The sequence below is a fragment of the Podarcis pityusensis genome (genome assembly GCF_964106645.2).
Source record: "Podarcis pityusensis genome assembly, chromosome: 9".
In the NCBI taxonomy this organism is placed as follows: domain Eukaryota; kingdom Metazoa; phylum Chordata; class Lepidosauria; order Squamata; family Lacertidae; genus Podarcis; species Podarcis pityusensis.
This window is the reverse complement of record NC_138034.1, coordinates 57,053,596-57,080,451: the sequence shown is the minus strand read 5'-3', so window position 1 is coordinate 57,080,451 and position 26,856 is coordinate 57,053,596. Positions and strand designations below refer to the sequence as shown.

The 26,856-nt window shown below is 41.1% G+C and overlaps 2 protein-coding genes across 20 annotated transcripts; one reads left to right on the top strand and one right to left on the bottom strand.

The window, feature by feature from the left end:
• Positions 1-1,338: 1,338 nt before the first annotated feature.
• TRMT10A (tRNA methyltransferase 10A) lies at positions 1,339-25,851 on the bottom strand. Of its 9 annotated transcripts, none has more exons than XM_081021047.1 (9): positions 25,714-25,851; positions 24,626-24,907; positions 23,438-23,600; positions 22,100-22,171; positions 21,565-21,639; positions 20,217-20,366; positions 18,409-18,514; positions 17,080-17,226; positions 1,339-1,391 (listed from the first exon to the last, which is right to left on the bottom strand). In XM_081021047.1, the coding sequence occupies exons 2-9, from the start codon at positions 24,817-24,819 to the stop codon at positions 1,354-1,356; spliced, it is 945 nt and encodes a 314-aa protein (XP_080877173.1). In that variant the 5' UTR covers positions 24,820-24,907; positions 25,714-25,851; the 3' UTR covers positions 1,339-1,353. The 9 variants fall into 9 exon arrangements, with proteins under 9 accessions (XP_080877173.1, XP_080877166.1, XP_080877167.1 ...); XM_081021040.1 differs by lacking the exon at positions 1,339-1,391 and adding an exon at positions 14,459-15,175; XM_081021041.1 differs by lacking the exon at positions 1,339-1,391 and adding an exon at positions 14,459-15,175 and having other exon boundaries at positions 25,718-25,849.
• LOC308485324 (uncharacterized protein C4orf17 homolog) lies at positions 4,273-24,313 on the top strand. 11 transcript variants are annotated; one of them, XR_013990473.1, is made up of 11 exons: positions 5,118-5,599; positions 7,187-7,366; positions 8,110-8,177; positions 9,016-9,165; positions 10,322-10,403; positions 11,765-11,936; positions 13,139-13,170; positions 13,784-13,962; positions 14,365-14,429; positions 18,911-18,994; positions 24,074-24,313. XR_013990473.1 is itself a non-coding variant. In XM_081021065.1 (10 exons), exons 1-9 carry the CDS (start codon positions 5,452-5,454, stop codon positions 14,382-14,384), a joined length of 1,035 nt encoding a protein of 344 aa, XP_080877191.1. In that variant the 5' UTR covers positions 5,121-5,451; the 3' UTR covers positions 14,385-14,429; positions 18,789-19,158. The 11 variants fall into 11 exon arrangements, 7 of the variants coding, with proteins under 7 accessions (XP_080877190.1, XP_080877189.1, XP_080877191.1 ...); XR_013990474.1 differs by having other exon boundaries at positions 5,121-5,599; positions 13,780-13,962; XR_013990475.1 differs by having other exon boundaries at positions 5,121-5,599; positions 13,780-13,962; positions 18,789-18,994.
• Positions 25,852-26,856: the final 1,005 nt, after the last annotated feature.

Here is a 26,856-nt window from a genome sequence, read left to right as displayed (position 1 = left end):
CTTTTGGGATGTGTGCTGTAAAGATACCTAATAAAAATAATTCTGGTTTGTTTTTTTAAGAATGTGTGTTTCATCATTGTGGCGATCACACAGGGTCTCTGGACGTTTGACGGTCTATAGATCCCTGTGCCACCACTGTGATCGCTTCTCCGCTGCCACCAACCCGTTTCTCTCGGGTACACACTGAGTCCAGACAGTTGTTAACATTAAAAACAAATAATAAGTTTATTTTATAAGCATTAACAAGTTGATGGTTTCAGATAATTTTTCTTGTCAGTTTCTTAATCTTAGTTTCTTTACCGGCCTATACCTTTCTAATACCGTCTAACTGATTATCCCAACTGTTTAACTGACTCCTCTTAACAGATTCTCTCACTCTCTCAAATCAAACTAGCCCAACCCCCACAGACTTATCCTCCCTCTCCCTTCTCTAATTCCAGACTGACTTCTTAACAACTCTAACTCTAACTCCTCCCATTGGGTTCCTATTGGTTAATCATTTTACACTTAGTTAACCCTTTCCTTATGACCCAGTATGATGTCACACACCTAGGAGGGCAAATGCCACAATCATTTTTTTCAGCTCTTCATATATCATGTCCCAAAGTAATTTAATGGCTTCTCATTTGATCCTGGAATACCCCTATTTTCCCTGCCAGCACTGCCACTAAGCTTGGGAAAGAGGATGAGCCGATGCTTGTCCACAGCAGCAGCAATGGACCATCCCTTTGCCTCTCCAGTGGTCACCACTGCCAGTCTCCTCCCTTGGGCAGCTCATAGTGGCTGCTGGAGAGTGGGTGAGCAGGAGGAGAGGCTGCCATCACTGAGATCCAGCCTTGCATAATGCGCCGGCTCTAAGCAAATCAGTCTCTTAAGCTTAAGCCAAGAAAGAGTATTCTCTATAAGATTGAATATCAATATACGTATCAAGACTTTGAGATTAGACCACTGAAGAAGTCCGGAAAACTATATTGGGAATGTGCTACCTGCAAGCCCCAGTTAGAGAGCCCCATTGGGGGCAAACAGCGGCCTCTTGATTACTTGGACTGCCAGGGCGAAACAGGTGCAAAACGTCGGCACCCTATCTCTATCTACAACTCTACTAGCATCTCTCGGTATTGTGAATATCACCGAACTTACCTTTTGTTGGTATCTTCATGAACTTATCTAAAAGACTGAGTTAAGCATTTGAAAAATCTATTGAAACCAGACATTATAAGTTCATTTTAGGCTGGGTAGTTCGCAAGTCTTCGTGGCTTTGTTTAGTGTTTTGTATTTTTCCCAGAAGGTTGATAAAATATGTATAATTATTGTTCTGTGTATATTAATCGCCAGTGTGTTGCATGAGTCGCACTACTGGCTCTGAGGTGCAGGCAGAGGGCATGGCCCCCCTGGGCGGGAAGAAAAGGGGAGCGAAGCACAAGGAGTCTTGATTATTTTTAAATAAAAAAACTGCTTTGCACAGCCACATCCAATCTTGCCCGTTTCTAAAATTTCTTTACTGGTGTGTGTTTTTGTAAATCTGCCAAAGAATAAAATCAAATCGGGATGAAGGGGTTTTCTCAAGACAGTGGAAGGTGTGTGTGTGTGTGTGTGTGTGTGCTGTGTCTTGTTGGTGTGGTGGTGGCAGCACTTGCTCTCCTGCGGAGGGGGAGCCCAAAAATGGGGGGTTGAGGAGGGTCAGTTGTGGGGAGTGAGAAATGTCCCTATTTTCAGCTAAGGTATGTTGGGGGGTATGCATTAGGTCCCTTAGGTATCTTTTTGACTGTGGGCCCTGCTAAACCAAAGCACACTCTACCAAACAATGCTCCACTTTCCCCATGATCCAGTGGCCGAGGTGTGCATGCAACGTGCCTGATGTGCACATGATCCTTTGCAGAAGCTTCCTCTTTCATTTCAATGGGTTGTAGCCAAATAATTTCTACTCAGGGGAGACCCACTCAAATCAAGGGACCTAACATTTCCATTGATCTCCCTGGGTTTGCTCTAGCATTGGATGCAACCTAATGCCTGGATCTACTTTGCTTGCAGAAAAGTCCAGGTTCAACCCCCTGCATCTTCAGGTATGGCTAGGAGGAAGAACAGATCCTGAAGCTGAGACTCCACCTCATGAGAAGAGAAGACTCCCTGGAAACAACCCTGATGTTGGGAACAAGGAGAAGGGGACGACAGAGGACGAGATGGTTGGATAGTGTTCTCGAAGCTACCGGCATGAGTTTGACCAAACTGCGGGAGGCAGTGGAAGACAGGAGTGCCTGGCGTGCTCTGGTCCATGGGGTCACGAAGAGTCGGACACGACTAAACAACAAAAGGAGAGAATTCTATCTGAAACCCTGGAAAGCTGAGCTAAGCAGACCAGTGGTCTGACTTTGTATGTTTCTGAGGTAAGGGAGTTTAGGGGCCAAGCTTCTGGACATAACTCAATTCATGATAGAGGCAAGTCCTAGAAGTTGATAGCTGCTGGATCATTTGCTAAGCAAAGCCTCTTTCCTAGAAGTCTGTGCCTTTTGGTTCATTTCACACAGGCAATAATTAATCTTGTAGCAAGCACAAACTGGAATAGGTCACCCCGACACTGGCACTCAGTTCTGCCAAGGAATAAGCCTTCAGGGTGGGTGAAGTGTGTTCTTCATTTGTTGCTGTGGTTTTTTTTGTTTTCATGGTAATGACTAAATATGTAGCAGTTTTACTGTAATTTTGTTTTTTGTTTTTATCTTCTACATAGCTTTGTGATTTTAATGAAAAGTGTCACTAAAATCATTCTGAATAAATAAATGAAAGGGTGTACAGGGCTGGTGAATATAGCATGCTTGGATTCCACATAGGAGACTATTTGGCTGGAAACTTAGCTCAGATCAACACTTGCCAGGGTTGTGTTTGGATTTCTAAGTAATCACATGTCTCTAAAATAAGCTATCCTATCCAGTTGGCCTATGAATCTTAGCACTTTGAATGAAGGCAATGGAACTACTTCTAATGTTACATTTTCCTACTATTGGGAGTGGAGAATCCATGTTTTAGGACAGATTTGTGGGCATACTCTGATTCGGCTCGTGGAACTTTGCTGCAATGTGGATTGTTCATTTTTAAATGGTGCTTTTTTATTTTTTACTCTCTGCATCTACAGGAATTCCCAAACACTCCTACGGAGAGAAAGATACTCGATATTGGGATCAGCCCTGAAACACCAGAAGACTGCATTGTCATCTCCACTTTTTGCTCCTCTTATAATGGCAATAATGTAAATCAAGGCCATGATCAACATTTTACCAGTCTCATAAAGAAAGCCAAGGGTGTTAATGCATGTTTCCCCACTGCTACTGCTCTGTGGTGGTGTTGGGGTGTGTTTCACCAAGATAGTAGGGAAGAATTAAATCTCCCATCCCTATTCACTGTGGGTCTGTGACCAAACACTCCCAACCCCTTAAACTGGTATTTATTCATTTTTAAAACCCTAGATGTGATTGCTAATCACATGGTTAACATAATACAGGGGTGGCTGACCTCCAGATGTTGTTGGATTCCAACTCTAATTAGCCAGTCAACATGACCAGCACTCAAGGATGATGGGAGTTTTGGGAGTTGTAGTTCAGCAACGCCTGGAGGTTGTTACTAATATGCTCCACTTAAGAAGCCAGGAGAGGACATTGCAAGGCAACAGATCATTCAGTGGGTAGAGAAAGCTTCAAATGGCACAGAACTTTGGTATCTCTTTGGAAGGGATCAGACAATGTTGGCTTTTGGGGTGTTATCTTGTAACCATGGATTGCTGTTATTGGTTATTCAGTTTGGGGGAGCAACTCAAAATGTGGGGTTCACAGCACAAAATGGACCAAACCAGCACAAAACTTTGGCATGCGTTTGGAGGGGATTGAAAATTTCAGGGTCACATGTTAATAAAGCTGGTTGAGAACAACCTACAACACCTGTGAGAAACCTGCTCCTACAAGGCTACAAGAGTGGTGAAATGTTCAACCTGTAAAATCTTGCAGGGCATGAAAGAGCACCATCTAGTGGTACTTTGGGCTGCATTGGAATAGGTGCTGGGTTTCCTATGGCAGTCATTTGAATGCCCTGTGTCCAATGCAGAGCCCCGAAACGAGTGCTTTCCCAAGAGATTAAACAAGAGCAGATCTGTGAAATGTGGCGGAAATTTCAGGAATTCCCCGTCAAACACAGAACTGCCAAAAAGTAGGGTTAATGGGTGTATGCAGGACAGTCCTCTGTTTGAAGAGCTGTGACTTCTTTTTGAAGGCATCCTCTGTCTGAAGGGCTGTGCCAAGCTTTGTTCCAGTTTAAAGATAAATAACCCGAAGGAAGAACGAATAGGAGAGGCTTTGAAGTAGCCCATCAACAATTGACACCTGCACAGCAGACTGAGCAAGCACACAGGTGAATTGTATTGTTTTCCATTTAAATTATAATAATTTCTAAATGTGCACCTATACATATAAATTAGCACGTTCAATATTTTTTGCAAATATGCATCCCCCTTTGTCCTTTTTGTGTGTGTCCGTTGTACCATGACTTGCCAAGATTTGTTATGTTGTGATGCCAGAAAGAGCCTTCTTGGTGGTGGTGCCCAACTCTGAAACTGAAATGTATAGAATTATATCTGTCCCAATGCTTGTTTTGGGCAAAAGGAACTGTCACACATGGTACCCTCATGCTAACAGTCAATGTACATAGAAAGAAATAACTGTGGAAACACACCAGACTTTATAGTCAGTCTGTTGTCTGTATATTTTCCTGAGTTGCGTGCTTGACATCAGTCCTATGGTAAACCACATTCCTTATTTAGGAATGGTTTTTTTGTTTGATATCCATTTGATGATCCTGTGCAGGCTGAATATTTATATAAATATCTTTGCAGTCCCAAATGAGGAATTATCACACGGGGTCTTGCTTACTTTACTGTATTGATTCTGTGATAAACACTGTAATAATTCCTCACTCACCACTGGAAATGTATTTATTTATAGAGCTGTTCAGCTTGCACAGGCTCACTTTACCGTAAGCAAGAAATCACATGCATGCTTTACGCTTGTATGAGGCTGAAAGATGTCATAAAAGAAGGGAATGTATACAGAACTCTGGAGGGAAAAGATTCTTAGATTCCCAATGAAGGCTTGGTGGCCCCATTGTTTGACTTTTGAGGAGATGTTCAGGGAAGAGAGAAGCCAGTGAGGAGAAAGAGAGCAAAGCACAAGTTGAAAGGTCCGGAGGCCTCAGAATGGCTGAGATGAAAACTTGATATCGCAGGGCAAAAACTGCTTTGCCCGGTCAGTTAACTGACAAATATTTTATGTTCAGCACAGAAGAGCAAAATGTGTCCCTTAGGTCCATGTGTGTTGTCTCCTCTCTTCTTCCCTCATTAGGGCTCTCTGGATGAGATGCTGCTACAGGCTGTGGTACCAAGAATAGCGGCGAAGAAAATAGAAACCCATTAAGATGAATATCAATTTTAAAGCACAACCTGAGCCTCAGCTGATCCCCCTGGGAACCCCGCGGCAAGCGGCAAATGAGGGCTCTTCCGGGAAAACAAGTTACTTTGTTTGCAGACACTCTCCACATCCAAAGACAGTGTGCCACATTAGAGGTAAACTCCCCCTGGAAGGGCTAATATGGCCAAGCCAAACTCTGTATTCATTTTTTGGGTTTCCAGAACAAAAACATTCAGGTGGGGCTTTATTCCGCCTTCCTGACATTTTCTTACCTGTCGATTTTTGCATCTCACATGATCTTTCACACGACTTAAAACGCCGCTTCTTGAAAATCTAGTAGAATCTAGCAGAAGCCTAGTGCTTATTTTTGTGTTGTTTTCAGAAAAAACAACAACAACCTGTTTGCAACCCCGTGAACTCGAAAAGGTGTGGGAGTTTTGCTCTGTCATTTTCCTACGGGTTTCATGATTGCACCACTGCTGCTCATGTGATGAAATCTGAGGTGGTATCCTGGCATATGCAGCTCTTTCCATGTGTCTAAAATTTAGCATGACATGGTAGCATATTGCTCAAGAAGCCACAATTCCAAAACACTGCAGATACTGCAGTGTAAAAGGAACATTAGAAACTGGGACAGAAGTATGAGCATTAAAACTAGGAAAACTAATACTATAATCACCACATCTGAATGTAGCCTAAATGCAGGGGTTTTTAAAATGTATGTTCCTCTTTTTCTGAAGGGCAGAACTCTGCCCTCCCATAAAGCCTGCTGCTGGTTTGAAGTAAGATTCAACAGCCATTGCAGCCAACTCCTGTACATGGACTGGGTAGGGGACTCCATTTTGTTCTGCACTTCAGGCAGAACCATAGCTGTCAACTTTTCCCTTTTCTTGCGAGGAATCCTATTCGGAATAAGGAAATTTCCCTTAAAAAACGGGAAACGTTGACAGCTATGGGCAGAACTGCATGCAATTCTGAATCACCTCGTGTTGGTTCCGACATAAATCTGCATCAGCTGATGGCTGTCAAGCCTTGTGTGTGAACTGTCTCCATAAAGCTATGGCGTGTGAATGAAATCAAAGCTTTGGAACAAACAAACACGGATCGACTCATTCACAGGTATGATTTTATAATCATACAATCAATATTCATGTAGGAGCTAAGTGTTGTATAATCAAACATACATGCATATATGAACCAGCCCTAGAAAACTATAATACTCTAGTTCAGGATTAGAGATGGAAGGATCTGTTAGTTTTGGTTCTCTCAGTTTCTAGTTTGTCCAGTATTAAATTCCATTCTCCACATTTCTGCAGCAATTTGATGTTTTTCAAAAATCTCTCGTAAAAAATCATCAGCATTTTACTGCAAATTTCCCCCAATAATCCCCCAGTTTTGTATGCAAATTTGAGTAACATGCAGTTTTGTAATGTACAATTCCCCCCCCTAATATAATGCATTTTTCTGTTTTTAAAAATATCTCATTTTTTTTGCCCACTTTTGCATTTTTGCAAATGCCATTGAGTTGGAGGATTGCATCGCAAAATTCAGATTTCCACTTGAAAGATGGCTGTGTTTCAATTCTGACATTGCTTTAAAATGTGTGGAGTTGATAGATTTGCCTACAAAAAGGATCCGAATTCTCTACCATCCCTATTTGAGACCCCCATTTCCAGTGTATCCCTGCTTCAAAACCAACTGCAGAATTTGGAAAATGGAAAATGCGTTCTTTCCCCACCCAGGACTAAATGATGCGCCTGTCTGTGTTGTCAAAGACCGAGGATACAATGAAGGACGCTTCGTTGACTCAAGCACAGAACATGCTCAACTTCTCAGAAACACTGTAATGCCCACTGACAGCTCTTTTCCCAACAATACCCTGCCAAGCTTGGTACAAACCCCACTTAGAGCGAATGTTGGACGTAAGTACCCCCGGTTGCTTACACAGATATAGCATGTCTACTTCAAAACCACAATTTGAGAGCCTCAATGGCACCCCTTTGGAGGCTTCATCTGGGGCAAAAAGCTTGGCTAGCTCACCCCCAGCTATGGTTCTGCCTTTATTACCCCCTCCTCAAAGTGGACCCTCCACTAGATTGAGTTGCTGATGAATGTAAAGGTAAAGGGACCCCTGACCATTAGGTCCAGTTGTGGACGACTCTGGTGTTGCAGCGCTCATCTTGCTTTACTGGAAAAGGGAGCCAGCGTACAGCTTCCGGTCATGTGGCCAACATGACTAAGCCGCTTCTGGCAAACCAGAGCAGCTCACGGAAACACTGTTTACCTTCCTGCTGGAGTGGTTCCTATTTATCTACTTGCATGCTTTTGAACTGCTAGGTTGGCAGGAGCAGGGAACGAGCAACGGGAGCTCACCCCGTCGCAGGGATTCGAACCGCCAACCTTCTGATCGGCAAGCCCTAGGCTCTGTGGTTTAGATCACAGCGCCACCCGCGTCCCATGCTGATGAATGTACATATCTGTAAATTCTATGCAAAAATTTGGTTGACACAAAAACCACCATGGTATCCTGCCACCTGCACTGGAGGCATCCTCTGCCCTCCCATGTTACATAGAATTCCTGTATTTTTCAAGAGGTCTCACTAGGCTTTAATCCTCTATAATCTTAACATGAAAACTCATGAAAAATCCCTCTATTGCATTTCAGAGCTTATGAGAGACGAAATTGCAGAGCTCAAGCAAAGAACAGGAAACACCCCGCTTTTAAAGAGAAGGGTAACGAGCCAAACTACTGCTGGTATTTGTAATTGAAACCATCAAGACTTCTTGGAGCATCTGCACTCCTGTAGAACACTCCATTCATGATTTGGGGTTTACCTTATTTCTGGGACTGTAATATGCTTTAATTGTTTTTAATTCTGAATTTTAAATTGTCCTAACCTGCTGGTGAAGGGCAGATGACAAATTTGAGGTTGGCAGTGGCGCTTTGAACAGTTACCTCAAGCCCTAACCTAATCTACTTTGCCTGAACAAAGCGAGAGCCTTTACAGGCAGACGCCTCTATTCTTGTGATCATGTAAAGTTCTCTGCTTCTATAGTGAAGGACATTTGCAGACATGCACGTGAGTGTGCATTGGCTGGAGGCAAAGCTTGCTATACCCATTCTATACATGGATTCAGCACCTGTGTATACTGAACACCTGAATAGGGCTTAAGAATGGGGGTTTGTTCATCTTTTTCAGCTGATCATGAATCCTGTAGGATCCAGATGGCTGAAAAGCATTTAAAGGGTTCAAGGTGCAAAACCCCATCAGTTTTCTAGAGAAGACAATAGCAAGAGAGCCATTGCAACCACAGCCTTACCCTTATACTCAAGCAGAGATGGACCATACAGACGTAGAATCCAGCTCCCATCACCCCAATCATCAGCTATGCTAAATCCATTAACATTTAGGAAGCCACAGGTTCTCCATTCCTCCAATGCACAATGTAATGATTATTCCAGATGTATTGGAGGTGATCAAAAGCAAAGCAGTACAGAAAGTTGGGTGGTGGGCTTTGGGGGGCGGGGGGCTTTCTGTATTTGTCTCTTTATATTCTGCTTTATCATCAGGACGATCCTTTGAGGAAATACCTTGCAGAAAATCCACAAAATAGGATTCCTCCAGAGCACCCTCTTTTACCTACCCCGGGTACACATTACAGGCCAGACATCATCGAGAATATGAATTATACCCCTACTTACCTGGAACAGGAAATAAAAGTAAGATACCATCATTAAGTGATTATGTCATGTTATTACATGCTTCTGTTTTAACTGATAAAAAGAGGAGGATGTCATTTAGTACATTTAGGTTGCAGTACTATACATGTTTACTAGGGGGTAAGTTGCATTCTGCGTAAATATGCATAGGATTGCACAGCCAGTTTGAAAACCACCAATCTGTTGAATAATAATAATAATAAATTTTATTTATACCCCGCCTCCCCAGCCAAGACCAGGCTCAGGGCGGCTAACAACCAATAATAAAAACAAGTTGATTAAAATACTACTTAAAAAAGAAGATTAAAATACAACATTAAAACATTAAAAGGTGGCAATGATGGCCCGTAAAAGAGAGGAGGCCATTTCTGAGATTTTGAAGTTGCAAGCTCCTGAGTTTTACAGAACTCTTCACAAAGCCAATGCTGAAATACAGCTACTTTCAAAATTATCCAAATTTTGTGATGCAGGTCTCCAGTCAAATGGTGTGTACAAGAATGCATAAATTACAGGGAGATGTGTGTAACAATGCATGCATCTGTGAATGTAACATACAAAATGCATCATATTAGGGGAAATTGCTTGCAAAAATGTGTACTTTTGGGAGATTCACACCTAAAAGGCTGTAACAGTGCCTGTTCGGCAGATCAAAGTGGTTGATGGGCATGTAAAGGGGCAAGACAATCCCACAAGTAAACTGGCCCTAGGCTAGTAAGGGCTTTGAATATGAGTAACATTTGTTGCATTTGCTGCCCAAGCATTGGTGCTGCCACCACTGCATTGGTTTCAGGGGGCAGCAGGCAGGCAGTCACCATGGTGAGTTGTGTACCATACCCCTTGTTGGGTGCCCTCTGAGCTATCCTGTTCCCTCAGGTGTGGTGAAGGACACTGTCCCCTGGCTGATGTTTAAGTGCCACCCCATTTGGCTTCCGTATGTGTAATTGGGGTGGGGGTGTCATAAGAACAGAAGACGACACTGCTACATCATGCTAATGGCCCATCTAGCACAGCATCTTTTTCTCCCACTGGCCCACCAGATGGAGAGCCTGCAAGCCAGGACCTAAGGGCAACAGCACTCTTCCCATTTTAGACAGGAAAATGTATTGCGGCAGCCCTGACTGCAGTGCTTCATCGGTCTGATCTGTCCTCCTCCTAGATCTTGGAAAGGCTTCGTGATATTTTACAGACAGACTCGCTTGCAGAGATCCAAACCTGGTTATCAAAGGCAACTCTAAAAGGTAAGGAAAGAAAATGTGATAGTTGCACATGGCTGAAGTGTCAACTGACTTTGGGCTGCATGCGGCAGGCAGGACACACCCCTCTTTGTATATCTGTCTTGATGTATATAAAATCAGATTATCGTTCCCTTTGATACCAAACTATTGGATGAATGCCTACCAGTTTAGAAGTGTCAACCCCAAACACGGTAGCAGTTTTTGCATACTTGAGGGATACTGAATATATAACAGAGGAGGTATCTCTCTATCCAGCTGTCACAGCTAAGCCAGCTGTGGCATGGCAGGAGGTTCTAAAGCTCCCACAATATCTAGGGATGTTTCAGGATGGAAGGAAATGAACTGACACCTGCCCAACCCAATATACCTCTATATAGCCCAGAGCTGTCCCAAGACATTTTGCTGCCCGAGGCAACCTACATTCATCCTCTCCCCACTTCTATGTATGGAAGCAGTTGATTCTTACTTCAACACTTGCATCCTCCACTCCCCGAGTGACGCTAAGGGGGTCCCACTAGATTAGAGGGTGGTAGCAAACTTTTATGTGAGGAGAAATTCCCAAAGCGCTCTGGTCACAGGGAATGAGCCCCCAGATCCTGCCACCTAAAGTGATTGCCTCACTCCGCCTAATGATAGGACGGGCTATACAATTCTCAGGTTCTGGCCTTGGACAAGAAAATGACCGCACCCCCCGGCCTGCACCCATGCTTTATTTATGTATAGCATTTTACCCCCCTCTTCAGCCAGAAAAGGTTTGCAGAGCAGCTGGTCTCTTGGAACAGCCTTGCACCACTCCTCTTCCCTCCTGTTTCAGTCTGATGCAATGGCTGCTGCCAGGTGACAGCTGATAGGAGGACCACCCCAAATTAGATTATATTTAATTTTCACACATCTCCCACTGTTGTGATGATTTAACAAGAAATCTGCTGGAAACCAAAGAAGGGAAAAGTGCTCTTGTGCTTGAATCCTGCTTGTATGTTTCTCACAGGCGTCGTATGTGTTATATTTAAAGAACTTAATATTTGTTTAAGAAATATTATGGAGGGGGAACCTGAATGGAGAAAAACCTGGAATGCATTTTATTTTCATTAGATGGAAGAAGTAGTAGTATCACAGTTATACCCTTAAGATTAAGATCTTGGATATTTTCAATACTTTATTCACAAAGCATGTTTAGTCTGTGGTGCACACACAGATATGCCCATACGATCCTCTCCTATTTCTGGGAGTGTTCTTCCTATGAAATAGGCTTGTGTTGACCTTTCTCTGCCATCGGAAGAAAATGGGGAGTAGCCTTTCTATGCACAGAGAAGTCCCTGACATATCCATTATATTAATATTACTACCTGGTAATGTTGTTTCAGAGAAGGAGTTTGTGTCCAATTTCATCCGTTCCGACGTGACCAGCCGAGATCTGCTGAATTATCAGAAAAGGGCACTGAAAGAAGCTGACGTAGAGGCTCTGAGTTTACGAGATATGCTGAAAGCTGAAAGAGCACTTCAGAATAAACCAGCAAGTGAAGAGAGCCGGCGCAGGTAAAATTGATAATGCATTGCCCTAGGTATGGTGCTACGTGGAAAGCCGCCAGGTTGGTCATTTGCCTTGTTTGCAGCATGGGCTGGGATTATTCACAACTAGCACTTTTTGCTCACCATGGATGGTGATGTTGAGATCTTGTAATTTACACAAGTAAAGTAGGTTGAGAAAGAAAAGGAAAAATCCATGTCATTTCCAAACCACCAAAAGGTATTTGACCATTAATGTAAGCTACTGGCCAAAGCATAACTTATGACGAAACCAGCCTGTGTTGGTTCTAACAGGAAATAATCCAAAAACTTCAGGTCATATCTTAAAAGCCAGCTGAGGATAATAAATCTTGGTGGGGAACCATGCAGAATTGTGCATTTATCCAGGAAATCTGCTTTCTATTGCATTTCATTCAGTAGTAAAATTTTGAATGAGAGATACTGTCTCAGGCTACAACTGGCAGCACCTGTACTCTCTTGCGATCGAGATCAGGCAGGCGTTTTCACTGTATTATCTTTTAAGCCCCTGCTTAAAACTTTTTTTTTTTTTTGCAAGTCAATCCGGACAAATATATGATGGAATTTTAAAAATTCTTTTTTTACTGTTAATGTTACTAAATCTTTAAAATGTTTAATTGTTTTAACTGTGTTTATTGATAATTTTACTATTTCTTGTAAACTGCTTAGAGGTTTTACTATGATCAAGTGGCATTCAAATTTTGTTAACTATAATAAATGCTAGTTTATCTTTGCTCCTGGGTCCTGAACTAAGCAACAGCCACGGCAATAAAGAATGTTGAAAGTGGAAACCACAAATTCCTGTCTTAATACTTTCATTAAAAAGAAAGAAGTGTAAGAGCAGGATCATTGTGTTGTATTTCTGTTCAAATCTGGATTATCTGCACATTGATTTTTCTCCTGCCTCCAGCATCCTAAAAAAAAATTGTACTGTACCTCATACTATGCAGAATGCTTAATATTGTTCCAATTTCATGGAATTTTCTTTCAGCTGATATTAGACAGGCCACCTCCTTGCTGAATTCTTCTTAAAATTTCAGCAGGCATTTAAAGTCACTTCTGATTTTATAGTTTTTAACCAATATTTACCTTTTTGTCTTTACTGTGTTCACTGTGCACCACTTAAAAGCCATTGTAATTAAACAGTATATAAACTGTATAAAAAAACCTAAGACATCTTCTTTCTTTTTTAGGCTTACAAGCAGAGGAACAGTATCCAGTAAAGGTGAGAGGCTAGTTATGTGTTGTACATTTTCATCCAGAAAAATAAGACCATGCTTGCAAGAGACTGATCTCATATGGATTAAAATTAGTTGAGAGGAAGCCACATCATCTTGCCTCTTGACAGCATCACACATAACTGCTGTCATAGTGGCATAAATGAGGACAGCTCTGTCATTAGATGCATAGACAAAAAAACCTGCAGTTCAAACGGCCTCGGCCCAGTATACCTGAAGGAGCGTCTCCACCCCGATCGTTCTGCCCGGACACTGAGGTCCAGTGCCAAGGGCCTTCTGGCGGTTCCCTCACTGTGAGATGTTACAGGGAAGCAGGCAGAGGGCCTTCTCAGTAGTGGCACCTGTCCTGTGGAACGCCCTCCCATAAGATGTCAAAGAGAACAACAACTACCAGACTTTTAGAAGACATCTGAAGGCAGCCCTGTTTAGGGAAGCTTTTAATATTTAACAGACTATTGTATTTTAATATTTTGTTGGAAGCCGCCCAGAGTGGCTGGAGAAACCCAGCCAGATGGGTGGGGTATAAATAATAAATTATTATATTATTATTATTATCAGTGCATTAATGTAGCTTTGATTTTCACAATCTCTTTCAGACAGGGAGAGAAGTACACACACAAGAGAGAAAATCCGAATCCCAACTTCTGAGACTCTAGAGCGTTCCCCCAGCAAACTCACAGTTCTTCAAAGTCACCCCCACAGTCCTGCATTATCCCAAAACAGCACCCAGTTGCTGTACAACAAGGCTTACTCTAAGAGACACAACGCTGCTTCAAGAGGTGAGGCCCGATTTCAGAGCATCTGAAAACCAGCACAATGCTTTTCTTGGAAGATAACATGTACAGTGAATCTCACACAATTTTTTCCAAAGCTCTAAAGTGTCATTTTTGTTGTTAGAAAAAGTTTATAGCCACACTATTTAGACCTTAAGAGTTTTACCTGCTAAACAGGTTTTTGTAAAGTTTAAACACACATACACAAAAAACTGAATGTTAGAACACTGGTAAACAAAATGCTAAATAAACATTTTGTTTTTAAGAGTGCATGTCATTGTGTCTTGGTAATTGATATGAAAATATATCGTGGACATTTTCATTCTTTCTGAATACAAATGATAGAAGTGATCTATTTCTGCATAATCTTCAGAATTTTGAATATTCTTTAAAATTAATGCACTGCAGGTCAACATTCGAAAAAATAAGTCAACAGTTTACAACTTAGTACAGCTCCCCTGGGCTTCATTCAGGTCAGTAACGCTTTAAGTGGCTATAGTATAGTCATTCAATAGCACTCCAATCTGCTGGATTTTAGTGGAGTTCATATCCATGTAGTTTGTTAGGACTGGGGTCAAGACAATTCATTAAGGGAGCCCCTTCTATTTGGCTGTTCCGAGAGAATCCAGCTATTTACTCGGATCAGTGATATTAACCCAAAAGCCAGAATGAAAGGAAATGCAATACGCTCTCTCTTTCTAACAGATTTCAAATGAGCATGCAGCATGTAGCCAAACTATGGAACTCACCGCCTCAAAAGGCAGTGATGGCCGCCATAACTCAGAACAGTGCTGATGGACTCCATTGTCAACATTCTGGCAATTCAGTTGCTGAGTGCTAAAAGGCACTTTTTAATACCTACAACCTAGGTTTCGAGTTGTGCCACCTAATAGACACGTCATACCAGTGCCGAGGGACCTATTAGCCACTAAGCCAGTTTTTAAGGTCTTGTTACTTACATAAAAGAAACACCTGCTTACACACTTTCCCTTAATTTCTCAACCCAAGAAAGTTTTAATATTGTTGGTGTTAGTGTTAAGTGGTATATAAATAGTATCTTCCAGTGTACTTGCCATGAAATCTATATTGTAATTCAGAGCACTATGCACAAATGATAGGTTTCTGCAGGTGCATGGATGGGGAGGGCAATCCACTTTCTCTTTCGGGATACAGCTCCTTGTGTCACTTCTGTGAATGGTTCCCCGGCCTTCAGAAGCAGCTTGGGGAAAATCGAGGGGCTACAGTGAGATGAGGGCTGGAAAAGCCACAGGGCACATATGGAACACCATATATTGCCCTTTGGATACTGATGCACAGCCATCTGTTTATTTACCCTAGCATAAAGTTGCAGGAGGAAAAATAATGCCTATGCCCTCCAATTCCCCTTCCACCCAATACCCATGTGCACCTGCTCTTTTGCTGACTTGAGTTTCCCACCAAAAGAAGAACCAAAACAAGTCAGAGCACAGAAATGATAGCCAAGACTATTCTGGTGAGGTGGTCACATTTCATTGTACAATAATAGTGATATGGCCCATCTTCAAACTCTTTCCCCCAGACACTAACAGCTGAGTCTGCAGTCTTCAGGATCCTGTCTGTCTGGGGCTACGGAAAAGACTCAGATACACAAATCTAAAGTCATAATAATTTAAATAGCCATACATCCATGTCAAACACTTCATAAAAGTGTGCAGACTGCAACCCAATATTCCTGGGCACATATTTATATAACTTGCTCTAGGGAGTTATTAAACATGCCATTGGAGATTTTGTTCCAAGTCATTAAAATGAAAAACCTCTACAATGTACAATAAACAATCAGTATGTTATGGGAACTGCACATAGTCAACTGTTTTCTTAAAAGGTAGTTAATGCAATAGAGACAGCAAATAAAGTAGACTTCCATGGGAACTTTAATATTAGTTTTAAAACAGATCAGACCAAGATTTAGTGGTTACCAGTGCCAAACAACCAGAGCAGTCTGTTGTGAACATGATGCAGATGCCATTAGCAAGGCAGGGAAAGTTATGTGGGTTAGCTGGTGGTATTCTCTTACTGGAAAGATACGCAAATTACATGAGATGTGCAGCACCCCCACAAACATTTAGTGCATTGCTTTTTATGAGAACAAGTGTGGTATTGAAAACAGTGTTAGATTTGGGCTCAAATCCCTACTCAGTCATCAAACTTGAAAGGTGAATTGGCCATGCTGGCTGGGGCTGATGGGAGTTGTATTCAATCATCTGGAGGGCACCACGTTGGGGAAGGCTACTGGAAGCCACTCATTTACTCTAAGTCTAATTTAACCTGCCACTTCATTCTTAAAATGCATTGCTAGATAACTGAAATGATTCAGCTGGCCCTGGAAGTTCGCCCTTAGCAGCTCTGTTACATCAGCTTCTCCTTACAGAAATACAAAGAGGAGAAGTATTTCTTTCAGTGCATATGTGCATATGCTATTTATAACATGAAGACTACAGACACAAACAGGATTGTACAAATCATGATCTGCTTCTTTTTTTAATGGGACAAAATTAGTAACATAAAATGCATTAATGAAAGTCTTATAGCCTAAATATCATAACAGAAAATTGAGAGTGATGGCTAAATGAATGCCTCAGAAGACAGGAATTAAATTTGAATGGAAAACTGGTTGAAACTAGCAAAGTTATGTATTTAATACAAAACTCTGTGTTCAAGGATGGGGAAATCAGATACACAGGTATTAATACGGAACAAGTGATTTGGCAGTAGTACTTGTGAAAACAATCTTGGCATGGTCAATAAAAAGCAGAGGTGCTACTCAAACTTAAAGCTCCCTCTTCTGGCAAATATTAAATAAAAATAATAAAAAGAAATATATATATCAGCTTCCTTGGGAAACAAAGTTTTCTTTAAACGCCCTTTAGCAGGCTAAAAAGCTACCAAAAATCAAGTATTTTCTAACTAGTACAAGTCCAGATCTGGCAAATAAAATTAGTGCTTGATACTAACAGATAAGCTATGCAGCACTGCATAAACAACTGTACACTGCAAGGACAGCAAACCATTCCCATCTTTCGATATTAAATATTTAAATTAAATTAACATCCAGAGATGCTTATTCGCTATCTGAGATTTCACCTTGTACCATTTCTGACTTCTGCAGCTTGCACATGGTGGCTTCGGTTGTCTCATTTAGTGGTTTGGCTCCTTTCCGTTGTGGCAAAACAGTGAAAAATGCTTCCTCCCAGTCTCTCTTTTCCAAGAATGCAAGGATGATTTCAAACACTGCAGCAAAAAGATCACATGTTCCTTTAAGAATAACTGAAGTGTCTGACAGAATCAGAAATTTATTGAAGTTATGAAACTAAATTTAATTATAACCTCTGCAGCAAAAATAAAGGTAATTAATCATACACAGAAAGATTCAACAAGCAAAGCTTTCACACCTGCCAATATTATATAGCATTTTCAGCTATGCAAGTAGTCAGCATGTGTTTGCTGTGTAGGAAGCAATTACCAAGTTTCCCCTAGTATTTCTTGTTTAATTGTCTAATCGTCTATTTATGGGCGTGGCAATTAACATCCATCAATTGAGACATAATAACTGGGGGAGGGGAGTGGTGTGCATTGTTTGCTTAGTTTCTTAGACTTTCAGGTGTTATCATTACTGCTGAAATCCAGTGGATGTGAAGTTGAAAAATAAAAGCTAGTTTCTTGTTCTGAAAAGTTGGCTTGCTATCAAATAGTCAGCACATGTGGCAAGTAATGGTACTGGTCTCTGACATTTATGAAAAACATGCCTACTAGTAAATTTGGAAACATCTAAGAATTAGTGGAAATTAAAAAGAAAAAGAAGCATACAGCTCACTTTATGTATTTTCAAACTGTAATAAACATGAGTGGGGCAGCGCGAAACAGTTTTAGAACTCTGAAAAATCAGAGCCTTAAAACGTGGAGAACCTCCAAAAGTACTGAAGGCTCCCCACTGCACTGTCCACATGTGAAGGGTGATGACAACAAAGAGTAAGAGCTAGTATGCTCATCCGCACTGCCTGCTGCCACATTTACTATATGCAGCTTCATAATCCTTCAAGAGGTCTAGAGTACTACAAAGCCACTACACACAGGTGAATTACTGCATTACCTGTGGCACTAGACCAAACGACTGTGTTTTCTCTCTCTCACTGCTACAAAAATATTATTATTACTACTACTACTACTACTATCACTAATATTATCTACTGAATCACAACATGTGGGTGCTAAGTTAAAAAGACATCTGACATAATGAGATAACAGATGACAATGATCTCAGATGAATGCCACAAAGAAAGTATAGGCAAAAATCAGAAAGGTCCATATTTAAACCATCAGCTTTTAAAAGGAGAACAAAGGAAAGTGTCGTGCATTTGACTATACACACACTTATTCTTCAATGTTTCATTTTTTGTTTACTTTCATCCTTACCATGATTGACTGCCAGAACTTTCCGACTGTTCATTTTCACAAAGATCCCTAGTGGAAGTTGTGCATGACTTATGCCTTCTTCTTGTGCTCTTTTGTATGTAATGCCCTGTAATAAGACACGGAAGAAAAAAGTAATTAATTCTGATTATCAGATCTGTACATTGTGAGTTTCACAGAATGTTAAGAGTTTTGTCATATATATATATAGCTGTGAGTACATAGAAGAAATCATATGGCACAACTAAAAAAAGTTCCATACAGCTTATATATAGTTTGTTTCAAATTAGTAAAATGTTTTGCAACTATATCCTAAGAGGCTTTACTGTTTGTGCCTTATGTGTGTTCAAACAAATAACTTGATGCAATTCATACTCAAGCAGGCAAATACAGCTCATTTACAAGCCGGACTTTTCAAGACACCTGCAGGTCAGAGGTTGCACAAAAATACTGGAAAATTCGCTCTTAAGCAAGTATTTCCCTGAAATTATTCTGTGTGCTTTAGTTGCATGCCACCTTCTTATCGATGAGAAGACCCACTATGAACCACTCAGATTTCTAAAGGAAGAACAAGATAATTAAGTGCTTGGTATGTTTACTATTATCACCCAACTGCTTGCTCTATTTGTATATTCTAAATATGTTCACTTAAGCTTATGTTCAGCATCTCTATTTCTTCCAAACACTTGGATATGCTACTTGGGAGTCTATTCTTAGTTACTACCATTACTACATTAAATATGATTAAAATAACCATCACAGAGAATGATCTGTTAATATCAGCAGCAACCACAGAAACACTGCTGATGTGGGCATTTGCTGTAGCTGTTTTAGGGATCATACTGCAGCATAGGCTGCAAATGCCAAATTGTAAATTTCATGTACAGAATGATGGAAGGGGGAAGAAGAAGAAGAAGAAGAAGAAGAAGAGTTTTGGATTTGATATCCTGCCTTTCACTCCCTTTAAGGAGTCTCAAAGCGGCTAACATTCTCCTTTCCCTTCCTCCCCCACAACAAACACTCTGTGAGGTGAGCGGGGCTGAGAGACTTCAGAGAAGTGTGACTGGCCCAACGTCACCCAGCAGCTGCATGTGGAGGAGCGGAGACGCGAACCCGGTTCCCCAGATTACTTGACTACCGTAATCTGAAGCCAACCTGAAAACTCAGTATTCCTTCAAATTTGTTTTATGAGTCCTGGTGCAGGGTGATTAAATGCACTGTAAGCGCCTCACATCATACTTCATCAGAGAACAGTGTAGCTTTTTAACCCCTCTGCTTTTCCAGTACATCCCTCATGCACAGAAAGATTTCTCTGGCAAGTGAAGTATGATGATTTATTAATGTCTTCTCTTCCTTCCCACAACTGTGGGGCAGTAGATAGTCTGTCTTTCTTAGTTTATTTGCCTTTAGTTTGACCTCTCTGTCTTTCCAAATATAAATTGCTGACACAAAAAATTTGCATTCCAAATTCTCAGTCTGATGTGACTGGCTACTGAAGGAGGCAAAAATGTGCAGAAGCAACCACCAATTCTAAAAGAGCAAAGCCAAAAAGGGGGGGGGGGGGCTTTTAACAGAATGTTTGCTGCTCAGTTTCAAAGCATTCAATGAGGAAGTAACTCAAGAATGAAAAATCCACTACTTTAGTAGATGTTGCCAGGTGCCCAGAAAAGCAGCAGCCTGCCTTTCACATTATAACACAAAACAGCAGCTTAAAATAATCATGTTCCATAGCATTCTATGCACATTAACGGAGTTCAACGGGACTTCTTTCCAAGTAAAGATACACAGGATTCCACACATTAGTTTTCTACCTTGTGATGATTGTGATCCACAAGGCCTCCAATGACATAGGCTTTGGACTCATCTAGTTCACTCAGGACTTCAGGAGAGTCCGATGTAAGGTACACAAGGTCTTCTTTCTTCATCAGTTCACTATAATGTTCTGATTTAATGTGGATATCCTTCAAGATACAAATACACACAAATGTATTAAATAAATTGTCTAAATATTCAAGGACTTTCTCAGAGAACCGGTCAAAGTGGTAGACACAGTTACAAAAAGCAGCTACATTCGAGACTGTTTTTTCTACATGTGCTATAATGTGGTGGGTGTGATTTTAACAATGTCTCTGGCTCTACTTGGAAGACTGGCTGAGATTTTTACTTCCACCTCCAAGGCAGAAGGAAGTCAATCAGTCTGTCTCAAGAGAACCTGCCCAACATTACATCTTGAGCAGATCCTCTGAATCAAACTACTTTCTTGTCAAGAAACATGTCCCAATCAGCCTGGATACAGAGCAGAAAAACTTGATTCATGGCTGGCTTCAAAACAGCAGAATTTTTTTAAAACAGCAATTGAAAAAGCTGCAACAAGGTCCTTTTGTACATATGCTCATTCACTTAGGAACTGCAATACTGTTCTTTTCTTCAAATTTATCAATCTTCACTTATAATTCAGAAACCCAGACATAAACAAAGCAGCCTTCTCACTCAAACTACCATTTCATAACTGACTGGACAGAAAATCATCAGACAAAAAAGGAGGAATTAAAAGAGTTCACGACACAATCTAATAAGCTAGAAATGATGTGGTTGAGAATTCCCACCTCATGTGTTTCCTAAAAGCTAGTAGTGATGTGGTTGCAGCTGCCAGACTGGTGACTGGGAGCATATGGCTAGAACCATATAACAACGTTCCTAAAAGATCTACATTGGCTCTCAGTATGGTTCCGAACACAATTCAAAGTGTTGGTATTGACCTTTAAAACCCTAAACAGCCTCGGCGCTGTATAACTGAAGGAGCATTTGCACTCACATCATTTAGCCCAGGCACTAAGGTTCAGTTCCATGGGCCTTCTGGCAGTTCCCTCACTGCAAGAAGTGAAGTTACAGGGAACCAGGCAGAGGGCCTTCTGAGTAGTGGCACCTGCCCTGTAGAAGGCCCTCCCATCAGATGCCAAAGAGATAAACAATTATACAACTTTCTGAAGACATATGAAGGCAGCCCTGTATCAGCAAGTTTTTAATGTCTGATGTTTTGCTGTGTTTTTTATATTCTGTTGGAAGCCTCTCAGAGTGGTTGGGGCATTCATTTAAACACACAAACAAGGTGAAAAAGTGTTCACAACAAAAGGTAAGCAAATCTGAAATTGCTAGTACCTTCCAGTTTACCCATCCTTTGTCAGTTTCATTCATGTTGTCCTTCAGCTGGCCTCCATGGCTAGTCAAGTAAAACTTTGGAAGACAAAAAGGCAAAAGAAGTGTATAATGTTGACTGCTAATATCTAACTTCTAATTAGGTACTCCTCCGTCCCTAACAATACAAACATATATTATTTTTGAAGGTGTTCAAATGAATTTTGATTATTTTAGCTTTATTAGTTTGAGTAAAACTCAAAACAGGATTTAACAAAACAGGATTTTGCCCAAAATGTTCCACAGCAAAACAAAACACACAAGTACTCTAAAATATTAACTGCATGACAAGATTATACCTGTTTTTAGGCATACACAGATATTTGCACTGTCATCTTAATAATATATTGAAATGGAAGTCTGACAAAAATACTATCAAATTATGTCTATGTTATTAAAGAATATATTTTCATTTTTGGAAGGAGTGGCCTTTCACATTTCATGTATATAACTAACCGGCCCGAACACAAAAATCAGAAAATAGTTTACAACAACATACCTGTACAGGATGGAGTGCTTTGCGATTTTCTGCATAACATCTCTGAATTTGCTTGTGAAGTTTCTTGACATCCTGTATACAACACAATTTGTTTTTATATTTTCCTTCAGAGAAAGCACCACAAAATGCTTTAACCAAGAGATTCAGAGACGCTAAAGAGAGAGAAAGGAAACTTTTAACTGACAAAAAGTTATTTCTGAATAGAACATTTTTGGAAAAGAAATATTAAGTCACTATAAAAAATAACATTGCAATTAAATAATTTTTCTAAGATCTCACATATTCACTATTGTACTTTACTTAAAATTCATCATGTTGAAAATAAAAATTAATACTAATTTACAAACAAGTTAAAACTGAAAAGGAAATATCTAAGCTGCAATTCTATGGGTGCTTATTTGAGAACAAGCCCCTCTGAAATCAGTGGAACTTTCTTATAATTAAGTGTGTACAGGACAGTAATCCTAGCCTAACCACTGTAATAATTAACAGTGATGCACAACTCCTAATAGAATTAGAAGGAATTTCTTCACCATGTGCTTTCAACTGCCATTCATTATTAAGTACAGTAGAACAAACATTTTTATTCTTGGAATTAGTCAACTAAAATAGTATTTAGGAAAGTGAGATGCAAATGTCTCCAAGCCTATTGGACACCAGTGGTACTCACTAAATACCAGGGTTACATACTACCCACTGTTGTAAAACAGAAGCATTATACATTAGTTTCAATCTCAATAGCCTTATTTTACTAACATATATGTATGTCCCTATAGCCCTACACCAAAGCTTTCCAAACTTTTCATGTTGGTGACACACCTTTTAGACATGCATCATTTCGTGAGACAGTAATTCAGTTTTACTAGGAAACCAGAGATTAAACTACCGTATTTTTCGCTCTATAAGACGCACCAGACCACAAGACGCACCTAGTTTTTGGAGGAGGAAAACAAGGGGGGGGGGGAAATTCTGAATCTCAGAAGCCAGAACAGCAAGAGGGATCGCTGCGCAGTGAAAGCAGCAATCCCTCTTGCTGTTCTGGCTTCTGCAATAGCTGCGCAGCCTGTATTCGCTCCATAAGACGCACACACATTTCCCCTTACTTTTTAGGAGGGAAAAAGTGAGTCTTATAGAGCAAAAAATACGGTAACCCCTTTCTAGCCCTGGGAGGAGTGCAAAGAGTGTACACGCGACACACCAACACGCGACACCCAACACACTAACATGTGGCAACACACAGTTTGGAAAGCTCTGACCTACACTATTATAGGCATACCCTAATAACCAAACAAAAGCACCCTAAGTAACTTGCTTCTGAAAAGTATAACTTTCATTTACCTTTAACTCCATTAAATTGTCAAAACTGCAATCTATAATAAGGCGAAGGGTACTAGGAACAACATCTCTACGCAAACGTTTCCTGAAACTTCCGTTGTTGCTAGATTCCAACTGAGACTGGCGCTCTTGTTTTCTCTTCAGGCGTTTTTCTTTACGTTTCTGTCTGAAAGATAGCAATTTGTAAACACCCAAGTGCCATGGTATTAATTATACAAAGATTCTGCACATATATGCAACATAAAGAGATGGTAGTAGAAGAGTTAAGCACTCTAGCTCACCCATCTTGTCTCAAATGGCTTTTAGCACTAGAGTACAAACACTTTTATACAGTCTTTCTCTTCAAGTGTTTTGTGTTTTGACCTGCAGTGCTCTGGCCTCTCTGACTTGCTGTCTTGTGCCCCTGCACTCGCAATGCCTAGTTCTACATACACACCCTTTCTTTAAATGTTCATCCATTTCATCACCTTCATCCCAGGGGAAAGATTTGCTGTTATCCTTTTCCAAGACAAATAATAGCTTTACTCTTAGTCTTTCATAAGCAACTGTCTATAAAAAATGATTTTTAGAGAAAGCTGCTGCTCAAGGAGAAACAGTTAATCAACACAGAAGTACAACTGAACCTATTCTGCCTTCCAGTGTCTTGACTGGGACAAAACAAAAGCTTCACACAAACTGCAGCACAGAAAAAATGGAAGAGGGATTTGAAGAGAGTGTTGGTTAAAGCTCAAGAACTCCATTGCAACTGTTAGCCATGTTGTGGGATAGAAATGCCAAGGTCAAGAAGAATAAATGCACAATTTCCTTCTTCCATATCTGAATGATGGAAGGCATGAAAACTAAAACATGATACACACATTAAATCATATGTGAAATGTATTAGGTTCCTGTGTCTCATTTATTCTAATCAGGTGATTATATCAACTGCCTAGTGTAATGTAAAACAAACATAGATTTTGCAGTAGTTTCTAAGCAGGTTTTTATCATGCAATCCTGCATTTAAATAAATGTTAGTTTTCCCTAACACGTTTTTTCACTTCTCCCCACAGTAATGGGAATAAAAGAAAGGGCATGGGAGAAAGAAGTCCACTTCTGATCTTTTCTTTTATACAAATTGGGGATAGAGAGAAGAATATAACCCGAACCTGCTCAGTTATTAACCCACACTTGTAGCAAAAAAATAACCCATACTTGCGCAAGTTTCTTTGTTCTTCCCACTGTTTCTGTTTCATTAGCTTCTTTCTTTGCCTCTTTGACATAGCTTCAATATTCTCCATCTTTTCCAGTAATTCATTTCCCATTTGATCAAGGTTGCACTTCCCATCTCCTTTTACATCAGTAAGCTTGGATGCCTCAAGGTTTTCTGGTAGCATTCCTGATGACATGAGCTTTCTAACTATCTCACTTTCCTTTTCCCCCTGAAGATGCTACAAATGTTGGAATCAATATATTGTACAACTTCTGCTTCCAATACTGTGGATAAAATAGAAGATTTAATATTATTTTAAAAGTATGCATAGAAATCTTTGTTTGTTAGAACTATAACCGCAGACAAATTTACAAGACTAGGAATGTAACATATTGTTTCCAACCTATTTTCCTATTATGTTGTAAATGAACCAACATGGAGGATAACAAGAAAACAAAAAAAAGCCACCATTATATTTCTAAAATCAGTATGCTTTAATGTCAAATCGGTGGTTATGAACAAAGGATAGCACACGTTTAAGGCACGAGGCAAACAATCTGTCACCTCAAATAAGCCATACGATGGGCAGATGTCCTAAACTGGCAAGAAGCTTAAGGAAGTGTGTTCAGTTTGTGAAATTAAGAGCCTTGAGGAGGCTTACTGAAGACGGACATAATTCGCTGCGGAAGAAGCTTCAGCCAAGTCCGCCTCCTCTTTTACCTGAAGCTGCGGCCTCTGGCCTTTTATGTTTATTTTTACGACAGCTTCAACCCATTTGTAGCCTCTTAAGACACTTGGAGCTGCTCTCGCAGCGACAGACTAAACGCGGCTAAGCCGTCTGTGGATTCACTTGTTATTATTATTACTGTTTAAAAAGAGAGAGAAAAGCCCAAGCGTTTTAAAAGGTGTGTGTGTGGGGGGGGGGGGGGTCCGTTATCAACAGCTTTCCCTTCGCTACCAATCGCCGCCCTGAGGCGGGTGGGGAGGGAGGGAGGAAGGAGCGCCCGGCCGAATGCTGAAGCGGGGAGGGATACGAAGAAACGCGGCTTCCCGCGCTTAGGAAACAGGAAAGGAAAGGAAAGGAAAGCACCTGCCTGCACCCGCGCGCGCCAACCCGCAGCAACCGCCACCAACAAACGCGGTGGGCCGCGCGCCGCCAACCGTCTCCTCACGCGCTACCTCAGGCTGAGCGGCGGAAGCGGGAGATGCCGGCGCGGGCAGTGACGCAAATCCCCTCGCGACCACGGGCGGGGCTCAGGGAAGGAAGCGACGGGCGGGCGAGCGACTAGCGCGATGTTTTAGGGTCCTAAGGTTGACGCGCCGACGTGTTGCGGCTTGTACTTTAGCTGACCTCGTCGCTGCCTGCGTGTGCCCGGCTTTACCAACCTATACGAAAGTTAACACGGCAGTGTTGGGAACACGCTCTCTCTCTCACGAAAAAGAGAGAGTCGGTGTTTCTCAAACTTGGGTCCCCAACTGCTGTTTGACTACAATTCCCATCACCCCTAGCTAGCAGGACCAGTGGTCAGGCATGATGGGAGTTGTAGTCCAGCAAACACCCGAGGACCTAAGTTTGAGAAACATCGTGAAAGAGAACCTCCATTTTCAGAGGCAGTGTTTATCTGGGCAGTTGCTGCGGGGGTGGGGAGAGTAGTGGGTCAGCCTTACTTGATGTTATGTACTGAGTTGACTAAGATCCAAAAGGCAGCAGTCTGATTGGTCCTAGAACAATAGGGTCCAGAATGCAGCAGTCTGATTGGTCCACAGGAGCCACCCAATCCAGCTCCTGGTGGAAGTGAATCCGCAACCTGATTGGCCTACATGATAATCCTGAAATTAGCCCATTGTGTAAATAATGTATATAATGCAGACATTCTGGGGGAACTTCCATTCATCCTCACTACTATGAGCTGAATAAAGAGCATGAAATCCACACTCGACTATATATACAGTGGTGCCTCGCAAGACGAAATTAATTCGTTCCGCGAGTTTTGTCGTCTTGCGATTTTTTTCGTCTTGCGAAGCATGGTGTCGGGAAAGTTTTGGAAAAGCTTCAAAAATCACCAAAGTCTTTAAAAACCTCAAAAAAGGCTACCACACCGCGTTCTATGAGTTGCTCCTCGAAGTCAAGTCGCAACTGTATTAACGGTGTTAAGAAAAAGGAAACAAACTTGCAAGACGTTTCCGTCTTGCGAAGCAAGCCCATAGGGAAAATCGTCTTGCGAAGCAGCTC

Excerpts from the sequence above, each read along its gene's own strand:
- LOC308485324 (XM_081021064.1), top strand. The coding sequence starts at position 5,452 with ATGAATATCAATTTTAAAGCACAACCTGAGCCTCAGCTGATCCCCCTG. Across the intron at positions 9,166-10,321 it reads ACCTGGAACAGGAAATAAAA|ATCTTGGAAAGGCTTCGTGA; the intron begins GTAAGATACCAT and ends TCCTCCTCCTAG. Across the intron at positions 11,937-13,138 it reads AGTGAAGAGAGCCGGCGCAG|GCTTACAAGCAGAGGAACAG; the intron begins GTAAAATTGATA and ends TTTCTTTTTTAG.
- TRMT10A (XM_081021040.1), bottom strand. The coding sequence starts at position 24,819 with ATGTCATCAGGAATGCTACCAGAAAACCTTGAGGCATCCAAGCTTACT. Across the intron at positions 23,601-24,625 it reads GAACAAAGAAACTTGCGCAA|ACAGAAACGTAAAGAAAAAC; the intron begins GTATGGGTTATT and ends GCTATCTTTCAG. Across the intron at positions 21,640-22,099 it reads AAGCACTCCATCCTGTACAG|TTTTACTTGACTAGCCATGG; the intron begins GTATGTTGTTGT and ends TGTCTTCCAAAG.